General features: G+C 46.7%; 1 protein-coding gene across 1 annotated transcript in view; it reads right to left on the bottom strand.

Annotated features, from left to right (window-relative positions):
* Window positions 1–6,742: 6,742 nt before the first annotated feature.
* ATP10B (ATPase phospholipid transporting 10B (putative)) overlaps window positions 6,743–12,627 on the bottom strand; it is a 111,395-nt gene continuing 105,510 nt past the window's right edge. The window contains exons 21-22 of the mRNA XM_062189682.1: window positions 11,780–11,967; window positions 6,743–7,193 (exon numbers count right to left, since the gene is read on the bottom strand). Coding sequence (XP_062045666.1) covers window positions 6,743–7,193; window positions 11,780–11,967 — 639 coding nt within the window. The remainder of the gene's footprint in view (window positions 7,194–11,779; window positions 11,968–12,627) is intronic.

The raw sequence follows: 12,627 nt of genomic DNA, 5'->3' as shown, positions 1-12,627 counted from the left end.
GCCGTCTTCCTGGAGGTCGTGTTCTGTGAGGTGCTGGGCTTTGCTTTCCTCAGTCCTCACTGTCGAGGGGCTGTTCTCTCTTGAAGACAATCTCGGGAGGGGCCTGGGGGTAGTGATACACTGGGAAGGGGGTTCTCTGGACTTGGTGCCTTTATTTGCAAGGTAAGCAGGAGGTTCATTGAGGGCTGGGTGGGAGGAGGTGTTCCTGGAGACCACAGGAGCTCAAAGTCCTCTCTCCCGTTTCTGAGTGCACCTTAGGAAAGAGGTGTCTTAGCTGGCTTCCATTCTGCCAACTGGAACTGGTAACGGCCCGACTCCTTAGGCGTTTGCAGTTCCTTAATAGCTATTGATCTGCAAGAGGCAGCAGATGGCCTCAAAAAGGCTGAAGTAGTCCATTGTCTTCCCGAATACGACTGCTGCTCTCCCCCCTCCTGAGCATTGCCTTTTAGATTAGCTTCCATCTACGATTTTCTTCAGCAGCAAGAGTCACAATATTGTCAAGTGTTGTCGTGTGCTAGGAACTCCCCATGACTTCCTCTTGAGATTACTCTGTGTGTGTGTGTGTGTGTATGAGAGAGAGAGAGAGAGAATGAATGAAAGAGAATATGACTGAATGGCATTTGGTATAGTGGTTAGGGTTAGGGTTTACACCCCAGCTCCACTACCTATTCCAGCTTCCTGCTAGTGGGTACCCTGGGAGGCAGCAGGTGATGTTTCAGAGTTGGGCCCCTAACACCCATGTGGAAGATGCAAATGGAGTTCCTGGTTCCTGGCTTTGCCCTGACCCAGCTCAGGCTGTTGCAGGCATTTGGAGAATAAACTATCAATTGAGACATATCTCTTCTGTTTGTCCCACTCCCCCATCTCTTTGCCTTTCAAATAGACATTAAAAAGGAAGGAATAGTAAATCACAAAGCCTCCAGGACACTGAAGGTCATTGCTACAATGTAAGCAGCCCCCTCCAATAGCTTCTAGAATCAAAGCATGTTAGAAGTCCAATTCTCATCTTGAGGTTTGGGGAAACAGATGAATTTCAGTTTGAGGTTGGAACCTGGAGAGAGGGATTTGTTCAGAGTTGGCATGGAAACACCCCGAGGACATGGACTTGAAACCTGGCCTCTGCCCCCTGGCTGCTCTGTCTTGTCTTCCCTGCTTGTCTGCAGGAAGAACCCTCAGGTTTCGCATCTCCTTTACTGATGCTAGGTGGCACAAGAACGCCTTTGAACAGAAGGCTTCCAGGCTCGGCTCCTGTATGAAAATGCCAAACCCTGAATTTGGGGCTGGTAGTACTCCTCGGATGGTGCTCTCAAAAGGCCTGCCATCTTGGGGTGTTGCCCCAGCTCCTTTATCAGTGGACTCTTACCCGCACCCCAGGTGTCCAGGGAGTGGGGGGGGGGGTATTTTGTTTGGTCACCTGGGAGGATTTCCTCTGTGCAGTCAATTGCTCCTGGGGGCTCTGTGCACATTGGAAGGTCTGGCTGGGTGACCAGATAGAGGAGAGATTTTAAGGTAGTGCCGAACCATAGTTCTGGTTCTCTTTTGGTGATAGTATGCTCCTTACTTAGTGAAGCTTTTGCCTGGGAAACAACCTGGCCAGACATGGTGTGGTGTGACCTCTGGCCAGGTCATATTGCCAGATTGTGCAGTATTGGGATGAAACGCAGAATCCTTGATCACGGTACCACTCTGCCTGTCAAGAGAATGTCGGGAAGGTGAGACCCTCTCGTCTGGTGCCTGTGAGTCCTGCAGTCTCAGCTTGCAGTGTGTTGCTCTGTGGCTAAGGGCACAGAATCTGGCTTGAGGCTCTGGGATTCAACAGACTCCTTGACACTTCTTGACTGTGGGACTGTGCTGTGTTTAACTTATTTTTTTTGCTTCTTTTGGAAATGGGAATGAGGTAGGTTGCCAATGGCCTCAAATTTTTTCATAGCTCCTCCTGTTTAAAAGGTGGAGTCGGGAGGTAGATGTTTAGCTTAATGGTTAGGATGCTTCTTGGGGGACCCTGACGCTGTGGTATAGTGGTGAAGGCCCGCAGTGCTGGCGTGCTATCTGGGCGTTGGTTGGAGTCCCTGCTGTTTCACTTCTGATCCAGATTCCTGATAATGTGCCTGGAAAAGCAGTGCAGGATGGTCCAAGTCCTTGGGCGCTTGCACCCAATTGGGAGACCTGGAAGAAGCTTCTATCTCCTGGCTTCGATCTGGCGTAGCCCCAGCCATTATGGCCATTTAAGAGAGTAAATCTGTGGATGGATGGCCTCTCTTCGCTGTCTTTACCTCTCTCTCTGTAACTCTTTCAGAATAAATCTTTTATAAAAAAATGCTGCTTGAGATGCCCAAATCCCATATGGCAGTGCCTGGGTTTGAGTTTGCTTCTGATTCCAGCTTCTTGCTAACACACACCCTGTGTGAGACATCAGGTGATAGTTCAGTGGTGGGAGCCCTGCCATCCATGTGGGGGACTCAGATGGAGCTCCTGGCTTTGGCATGGCCAAATGCCAGCTTTTACATTTGGATAGTGAATTAGCAGGTAGAAGATTTCACTCTTTCTTTTTATTTTACTGGGTTTTAAAGATTTATTTGAAAGTCAGAGCTAGAGAGAGAAAGATCTCCCATCGGCTTGTTCACTCTCCAGATAGCTGCAATGACCAGGATTGGGCCAGGCCAATCCCGGAGCAGGAACTTTTTCCAGGTCTTCCACATGAGTGGGTGGGGCCCAAGCACTTAGGATATCTTCTGGTGATTTTTCCAGGCTGTTAATAGGGAGTTGGATTGGAAATAGAGCATCTAGGGCTTGAACCAGTGCCCATACGGGATACTGGTATCGTGGGCAGTGGCTTTACTCACTATACCACAATGCTGGCCTTGTCTCTCTGCCTTTTAAAGAATTAAAAATTAAAAATTTATCCTTGGAATGGGGGAGGGCATTTAACTTAGCAGTTGATACTAGCTGACACACCCCCTCCCACATCAGATTGCCTGGGTACAATTCCCAGTTCTGGTTCCCGATACTACATTGCCAGTGCACAGCCTAGGAGGCAGCAGTGAGGGCCCAGGTAATTGGGTTCCTACCCCCTCTTTCAGAGACCTGGGTTGGGTTTTCCAGCTTTGGTGCTGGCATGGTCCTGGCTATTGTGGGCATTTGGGGAGTGACTCAGCAGATGGGAACTATTTCTGCCTCTCAAATAAATCTGAAAAAAGAAAGAAGAGGGGGAAGTATATTTTCTATACCCTTGACGTTGAACTGGCCTGTGACTTGCTTCTATTGCATGTGGTGGGTAATGATGATGTGTGAGTTCCGAGCTTAATGTTTTGCGGCTTCTGTTCAGTCTGCAAATGTTGCTGCCCTGTGACATGGTTGGGCTGGCTTCCTTGAGGAGGGGAGGCCGTGTGGAAGGAGTCTCCAGTGATGCACAGCCAAGGCCCCAGACAGAAGCAAATTCATTGCACAGCAGTGGAGCAGTGGTGACGTGTGCTGGTGGAGCCCAGATGTATCACTCACAGCATCCTGAGCACAGAAATGATGGCTGTGTTAACCTAAGGTTTGGGGTGGTTTGTGATGCAGCAGAAGCTAACAGAAATAGGGGAGCATCATAGCCGTACCTGGTGGGGTTACTGTGAGGCGTGCGTGATGTACGCGTAGGTCAGTAACTTGTCAGGGCTAACATCATCTCGTTTTGTTTGCTGGGTTCTAGCCATACAGAGCGCCTTTCTTAGCATCAAACATACCAATTCATGTTCCCTTTTCAGGGGTTTTGTACTTAACTCCCCAGGAGGGTTACCGTGTCTGCTGAAATGTCTCCTTGGAGAGGCCTTCTCTGACCATGCTGAGCTCCGCCCTCCTGCCTTCCTTTCTATTCTTCTTCCTATTACTGTGCAGAAAAGCACATTCCTTGGTTTCCTTGACTATCACCTGTTTCTCCTTATAAATCATCAGTCCCTTGAGGGCAGGAGCGGGTCCTATTTTTGTTCCTTAGTTACATCTTGCTGTGTACCACTGTTGTGAACAGCAGGCACTCCACTGATAATTTTTGCAGAGAGCACCTAAAGCAATCTTCGTTTGGAGTTTGGTATCCGTCTCCAGGAAGAGTAGCCACGTTAGATTTGCAGATGGTGTGTGCAACCTCTAATTCTTTAGCCTTTTTATTGTAGCACACTCTTATCCTTGGCTGAATACCAGAGGACTTAAAGTTAATGGGAAACAGTAAGAAATTTAGTTGCAAAAGTTTTTAAAATCGAAGGATAGTGTTTTAATAACATGCGCTTTAATGAACACCTTCAAGACCCCTGCTTGTTCTGGATGCCGTGTGCTTGGGGAGGTGTCCGACAAAGCTCGGAGCTCTAAGACAGGGATTGATTTCCTCTCTACCCCTATCACATCTCCAGGCATCAAGTAGGGTCTTAACAGAATCTTACTGGACAGATAAATTGACATGTAAATGAATGCACAGGAAAATGGAGGAATGTACGAAAAAATACTCAGAACCAGTGATAATGACTTCAAGAGAGAATAATAACTTCAAATGGGCAGGCAGCTATGGAAAACCATGTTTATTTTTTTTTTCTCCTTAAAAACAATAAGATCACAAAAGTATAAAAACGTACTGAGCATAATCACGAGCATGGTTACAGGGAAATTGTTTTAATTTTTCCCTGAGTAAGATGGTACTTAGGATGGTCATAGTTGATTTGGTTTACAAAAATGGGCAAGCGTAGCTGACCAGTTGTACCACTTTCCCAGGATACAGGATTTATAAAAACGAACAAGTCCCAGTCCTAGGACTGTATGCAAAAAGCAGCATTGGAATATTAGATATAGTTGAGCACTTAGGCCCAGACATCAGGCATTCTTTTACTTTTCCGAGAAGTTCTTTTCTTCTTAGCTCTCAGGTGAAAGTGTATAGTGTTATTACTGAAGGTTTTACAGCTTTCGAAGGATTTTCACCATTGGATTTTATGTAATTTTGACTTGATCCTATGTCAAGCCTGGGAGGTAGGGCAGTTCTAAGCTAATTTGCAGGTGTGATGTTCTACTTCAGTGCTCCTGGATCCTAAGAGAGAGCATGGGGGCAGAGCAAAGACTCACACTTAAATCTCTTGAGTCCATCCTCTGTCCTAAAACATCCCATTTGTACAGGAAAAAGTCGAAGGAGGGCTCTGAGCTCCAACTTTTGCCTGAATCCCCTTACTTGGAAACATTCACATCGTAGCTGCTTTGCCAGGTGTACTTAGCTGCCCCTCCTTCAGCAATTCTCATGAAGGCTTCCCCTGACAGGTGCCAGCATGACTATGTGGCACAGTGGTCAGAGAGCTAGTTTATTGACTTTGGGATGATAATCCCAACGACCTCTGCCTTCCAGGTTTTCTAGGAGGATGGTCAAAGGGCCAGTTCAATCTGCCAGTGGCTGCCTTGGTTGTTGAGCATCTAGGGCTCAACTTGGCTGAGGAAGTACTCGAGTGATAGGCCAACTCACAGCTGGTGGCAATGATTCTTGGGCTTCAAGCCTTGTCACTCCTGTAGCATGAGTCCCTATGCTTCTTGCCTAATGTACAGGCATTCGCTTAAGATAGGAGGGCTCAGGAAACTGTTTCTGACTTCCCTTAAAGAAGCCTAGGGCTAGGCTGCTTGGTCAAACTCTGTTTCTTTTGATAGCATATAGAATTATTCATTTGCTTATTTATACAATGTTGGAATTCTTTTACACAGTTTGCATTTATGACTTCTATGGATGAGATGAGATGTCTCTGATCCTCCTTTTCCCTGTGAACTGAGACTTCCTCTGACTCAATTTAATTTAAGCATGTACCAGTGGCTTCCACGTGGTAGTATTCTGGGGTAACTTGAATGAATGAGGTTTAATGCTTTAAGGTGTCTTTTTTTTGGGGGGGGGACTTAGAGTTACTATATCATACAGTCCTATTCTGGGTGCAGATGCGCTAAGATCTCCTGGCCGTAGAGCTTTCTTAGGAGTGGAAGATGGCAATCTTAATTAAAAATAAATAAAATAAAATAGCTTTCAACAAGAATGCTGCCTGTGTCCTCTTGGCAGATTCTTCAGATTGTGGGACATATGGTCCACTAGGTCAAACAGGACTGTTTGGTGTACCCATTCCCTGTACTATACTTGCTGTTGCTGCCTCTTAGACCAGCTGTGATGCTCCCACTCTGACATGTCAGAGTTCATACCTAACTTTCCTCTTTAGATGTAGTTTTTCTTTGCCCAGAGACAAACAGCAGACCCAACTTGACCACGACTGCAAGGAGGCCCTGTGAGCACAGGTGGCTCAGAAACTTGAATTCTTGGCACTGAGGGGGTGAGGTGATGGGTTGACAAGCCTGGAAACTTCTGTACCCTGAGATGTTGACTAGGTTGATAGACTTCATGCAAACATGTGGTCTGGTTGCGTTGAGTTACAGGCTGTATGGTAGAAACTGTCAGAAACATGGATTTTGTATCAAAAATGTGAGAACTCAATGCCACAGAAACAGAGCCTCCTTATTAAAAACTCTGTGCTTTGCAAGATGTGCTGCTGCCTGGCAGCTGGAGAAAACTAGAGGCCCTTGAGTTTTCCCATTCTACTTTGTCAAAACGCCTTGCGGCAAGGGCTTCCTAGAAGGAAGTCCAGCCCAGTGGGAAGAAACCAGACTAGCATGTTCTCTCCTCTGTGAAGAGGAGGGGTCATGAGTTACCCAGAGCAGTGATTGGGTGGCCTCTTTTGAACTTGTCAAGTTGTCTTCATTCCCCTCATATGGTCAGGGAACTCTGGGATCGGCGATGGCTGCTCCTGCTGGAGTGCCGGGACCTACCAGTCTGTCCGGCCAAGTAGGCTCCGGGAAGCACTGTCCTGTTAGGCCCCAGCAGGTGCTCCCCAGAGGAGGGTTTGGCTGAGGAGTCCCCCGAGCATGGGTCATCTGTCGTGTGTGCCGTGCTGCCTCTCTGTCCGTGGAACACCCAGTCCTCGATGTGCTTCTGCTTGGGAGGGCTCTTTGGAGTGCTGGTTCGGAAGCTCTGTTCTGGGACAGGGGGCACTGGATGCTGGGTGGGCCGAGCCACTTTAGGGATAGTGACAGGTCTCTGTTTGCTTCTCCAACTCTGAATTTCTAGGTTTCTTTTGTCGGTGGGCAGTTTGTCAATTTTCTGAGCTTTTGTGATCGGAGACTTCCCATAGGTTCCTTGTAGAGACAGGAAAAAGTACCTGAGAGAAAATAGAAAAATAAAAATATGAGCTGGTTTTTGGAATGTTCGCATTGAAAGGGGCCTGAGAATCCAAGTCTCCACCTCTAAGCCAAGTTCTTTATCCTTGTACTCATGATGCTTATCAAAGGTATGCTTGGGTACCTCTGATGTTGGGGTGCTGAACAACAACAAAATGACCTAGCTAACATTATGTATGAGGGTTATTCTGAGTGCTTTGTGTATGAACTCACTTCATTCTCCCAGTAACCCTATGCGATTGGTATAACCATGTGCTGCATAATTGCACAATGATGGATCATGGCCCCAAAAGATGATAGGCTTTGTGATGCTGCATCCTCATAGTTTAAGAATACTCTATGATGTTGGTGCAATGACAGATTGCCTAACAATACAGTTCTCACTATGTATCTCCCTTGTTAGGCCGCATGTGACCGTACTTAGGTTTCCCTTCTCTGTGCAGATGCGGAGAGATGGAGTGGTCAACCTGTGGTCAGAACTTGGACTCCAGATCCCGGGCCTTGTTTCTTATCTGTGATGCACAGGGCAGTCCTTGCTGTTTCAGTGCTACTCTAATTTAGACAGACAACTCGCTGGAGCTTCACTGTATAGTAGTTATTAAATCTGTATTCCCTTGGATCCGTGTGCCATGCTGAGTTGACAGTGTCACTGTTTTATTACTACTTGCCGGAGTGATGAGGTGATATTCCCGTGGTCTCATAAGAAGAGATCTCCCTGTTGACCAACCCAGGGTTCTTTGTGCTGAGCTGCAGGTAGCCTGTGATAGACTCTGGATTCGGGAGTTTCTATCTGTGCTGGAATCCCCTTGCTGCTTGCAGTTGAGGCAGAGGAAGGGGTGAGAAGGTACATACAGCTATGTGGAGAAGGCATGGGACACTGGACAACTGCCACCCCATCTCTGGGTTTTAGTTTCCTCAAGATCTAAGGTCTCTTTGAAGGATCATCTTTTTTAGATTTTTAGAAATAGAGAGGCCCTCATTCTTCCATTGTATGTAATGGATCTCTGAGGGCTATAGGAGATCTCTTGGAATCTTTCCAATTTTTTCCTCAACTCACCCAATGGGGTAGAAAGTTTTGGACAGACTGGACTTCTGCCTGGAAACTGGAATCTTACTTGAAATCTCTTCTCCCTGCTACCAACAAATACTACCCAAGTGTCCCCGAGGGGCCAGTACCTAAGGGAGTAAGCTGTGAACAAGACAGACACTGCTAGTTATAAATGGGTGGGGCAAAAGAGATTTTTGAACACCTACTCTTATCTGGAATGTCTTCCTTGAGAAAGATATACTTAAGCTGAGGACTGAGGTTGATGGAGGTCGGTAGGCAAAGTGGGTGAGAACCCAAACTCGGCTGCAATGGGTAAAACGTAGAGTAGGGAAATTAGGACCCAGAGGGTGTGGGTGGAACAGAGACGTTAGGACAGTGGGCCACAGTTCTGTTTTTATGATTTCCTGTATAGGTATTGGAAAGCCCTCAGATAGTGATAAATAGGCAAGATGAGCACATCTTTATAGTGGACAACGATAAATGACCAAGTAGTAGACAACTGTAGTAATTTAGGGTGAAAGGGTTATAGCCTGTTTGTGGTGACAGCTGTAGAAGTGGAGATAGAAGACGGGTTTCAGAAATCCGTAGTAGGTGGAAGTGCCGGAACTTGGTGATAGGCAAGATGTGGCCCGGGAAGGCAGTGGAGGATGGCCCAGGTGTTTGGGCCCCTGCACCCACGTGGGAGACCAGGAAAAACACCTGGCTCCTGGCTTTGGATCGGCGCAGTGCCAGCCATGGCGGCCATTTGGGGGGTGAACCAACGGAAGGAAGACCCTTCTCTCAGTTTCTGCCTGTTTAAAAAAAAAAAAGTAAAAGATACAGGTAATATGAAGAGTGGCTCCCATAGGTCTCCGTTGGTCCTGGGGTGGAAGCTGAAAGGAGCAGGTTTCTGAGAAGGTGGGTGGTGACGCAGGATGGAATCATGAAGTAAGTTAGAGACGTCTCATTTTCCGCATCCTTAATCTTCCCGGTGCAGATAACGAATACGTCATTAGAAAGATGTGCCTGGATGTCAGAAAAGGGGATTGGCTTGGGAATTTAGAGTGAAGATTGATTGGCTAAAAATGATTTCTAAATCCACAATAGTGATGGCCATTGTTATGGCGGAAACCTAAAATTAGATCAGTAAACCTAGGACCAAGGTTGAACATGCACCACGTCAAGCGAAGGACAGAAAGGAGGAAATGTAGGGAAAAAAACCAAAACACAGGACTGTGCTTGGCACCCTTCTCTTGGCTTCGGCGGCCTTTCCAGAGACTGTTATACTACATTGCAGCTAGTCAAGAGGCTGTGCTTTATCATCAGTGTGTTGGGTACTTTTGTCTCAGCTAAGATAATTTACAAATACCGCTGTTTCTAGTTTAAGAGTTTTGTGCTGTCCTTTTATATTGATTGCATTAATTAGACCAAGCTTAACTGAGGTCATGGTTAGTGGGCTAATTATCATAAGCTTGATGAGCAACATCGATCTCTATTACAATAAATGCAGCTTATAGCTTTAAGTGTACACACACAGTTTTCTACAGCAAACACCATATCTTGTAGATTTCTATATACCAACAGCAATTGCTCATGGTTACAGTCAATAATCTGTAGAAGTATTAATCATTTTACTAACAGAGAAAATCACTTTTCTATTCAATTCTGTTCACTGAGAAAGGCAATATAACTTTATTTTACTATAGAATAAGCAAAGATTTAACTTATATGTTACAGCAACTATCACATAACTGCTAATTTTTCCCAATATCCCCACATCTGTTCCACAGCTGGAATGGGGCATGCCTAGCTTTTCAAACCATGTACCCACAGTCTTGCCTGCTTCTCCAAGATCCCCATCAAATGGCTGCCTCAGCCTCACTGACCTTTGCTCCAAGGACGTTACTTTAAGCAGAGATAAAGGATATGACTCCTTCCGTACCCCAAATAAGATGAAGAACAGAGGAGTGTAGTGCTGGGCCAGTGGTGATTGCAACATGCTTCACTTCCCAAGTGGGGACAGAAATAACCCACACCTTAGATGGCCCTTTGCATTGTCAGCATGATTTGCATGGCCCCTGCCAGGGCCCTCCTTCCTAGGGGTAGAGTTGGAGAAGGTAAAGATGGGGTGGAGAGGGACATATGCACCCTGAGGCTTGAGTTTTAAGACTTACTTCATTTGAAAGGTAGAATGAAAGGGAGGGAGAGCTAGAGAGAGAACTTCTATCCTCTGTTTCACTCCCCAGATGTCTATAGCCACTTCAACTGGCTGCCAGGCTGAAGGGTGGAACACTAGCCAGATCTCCAATGGGGGTGGCAGGAGCCTAAGTACATGGGCCATCTTCCACTGCTTTGCTAGGTGCATTAGCAGGGAGCCACATCAGAAAAACAGCTGGGACTCGAATGGGCATTGTGATGTCGAGGGTGAGTATCACAGGTGGTGGCTTAACATGCTGTGCCACAATGCTGCCCCTTGTGTTTGTAACTGCTTTGCACTCTCAATTCTTCAGGGCAATGCTATCTCCCAGCTTGGTATTTTCATCCTTGGACTCTGCAGCAGACGTCAGTGTTGAGAGGAGGCTCAGGAGAAGGAAACAGATGCCAGAATTGACTGACTAGCACCAAGCTTACTCAAGGACCCAGGGTCGCTGTAGGTGCTCTCTGCCTAATCCTGGGACACCCAGAGTTCTGTGCCATGTGGAAGTGTTGATCACAGCTTATTATGATAAAGTGGCCAGATTTCAGTGTCCAAAGTGACGAGACTAGAGAAGGGAGGGCAGTGAAATCTCGCGTGTGGGCACATCGTCATCAGATTCACCAACTGCTTAGACTGGAGAGCCTAAGCTGGACAGCAGGATGCTGGCCCCGGCACGGGGAGCATCTCACTCTTCCGACTGTGGTGAACTTGTGGGCACGTTCTGGTGCCTCTTGAGACTTTTTCCCCATGCACAAGTGGGACTAGAAACACACCTGTGCTTAATTTGGAGCTGACAGGAGAGGTAAAGTGAAAGGCCAGAGGGCAGAGCGTGTACCAGAGCAAGTTCCATGGAAGGCAAGGCTCGGTTGGTGCAAAGGCTGTTATCTGGAAAAGGTGAAAAGAGTTGAGGTTGAAGGTGGCAGAGACATCGCACGAACATGGAGGAGTTACTTGGCTAACACGGGTTTCGTATATTAAGTGTGTGTGTTTTAAACAGATTAAACTGACTAGTAGACTATGCAGGCAAAATTGAAATTTCTGGGATATGGTAAAGCTCCATAATGCTTCAACCTTTCCCGTGGCAATGATAGGGGGGAGGTTAGGAATTTTTACTCCGATTTCACAGAGGTCACCGCTGAAGCTATCCCAGGTTTGGAGACTCGGGTGCCCTGTGACTGAGCTGAGACCAGTGTCCATAGGCTCTGTCCCTGGGTTCATGGGTCTTTCTCCCCTGTCTTGGGAACAGTAGCCTCAAGGACTCCATCGGGAGTAAACAACTGGGGGATGAAAACAGCTCATTAACAGGAGACTGGAAATTCTAGAAATAGCCATAGCGCTCAAACCTTGGGAGAAGAGCCGCGGCAGGTGTGAGGAAGCAGACGAGGTAGAACGTAGGGTTTGCCAGCTGCCTTTCCATCACCCAGTATGGATTGGTGGGGCTGTTGCAGGTGACACAGACGGCATTGTACAGCAGGGACACCACGAAGTACATGAGGAAGCTGCCTAGCAGGACGAGGCCATGGATGACGGTCTGTGGAGAAAGGAGGAGGAAGGGTTGTGGAAAGTGCAGATAACTCAGGAGGTGGCATTCACACTACCAGGCTCCCTTGAAATATTACTATGTTTTTAAACCCAACATGCGGAGAAGCATTGTAAAAAGGGCAGTTTAAAGAATAGCCAAGTGGCTGCCTCCCCCCCCCCACACACAACTTCTGTCTCACCTGTGACATGGGGAGTGATGTCCATGCTGTTCTTTGCAGTTTTTCCACTAATCTAAACTTCCTATATAGCTTATTTCTAAAGGTTAGAGAAAAAGGACACTTTGTGTGGCTTTTCTCTATCCCCCTCGGTGTGATACGTGTGGTGAGCCTATTTTTCCCTGATGGGGCAAGGGCTTATTTTCAAAGCAGCGTAGTGTTCATTTCTCTGGTCCGTCTTTGGCTGTTTTGTGCTTCTCTTTCTCCGCTCTTGTCTTTGACACTGTTGACTGTCTTGCATAACTTGATTTTCTCTCTCTACATTGGGGAGTTAGACATCCGTCTCTGTTCTTTGGGAGTTGACTCAGTATTGTGTCAAGTTTGTGAGGATCATTCCCTCTTTTTGAAATGCCCAAGACCTTTATCCTATTTTAACTGTTCATCCCATTTTTCACAAACTTTGTCAAGAGGGAGATAAAGAGTATGAATTTATT

The sequence above is a fragment of the Lepus europaeus genome, chromosome 4 (genome assembly GCF_033115175.1).
Source record: "Lepus europaeus isolate LE1 chromosome 4, mLepTim1.pri, whole genome shotgun sequence".
Classification (NCBI taxonomy): domain Eukaryota; kingdom Metazoa; phylum Chordata; class Mammalia; order Lagomorpha; family Leporidae; genus Lepus; species Lepus europaeus.
The sequence above is the reverse complement of the archived record's forward strand: the minus strand, read 5'-3'. Positions and strand labels throughout refer to the sequence as shown.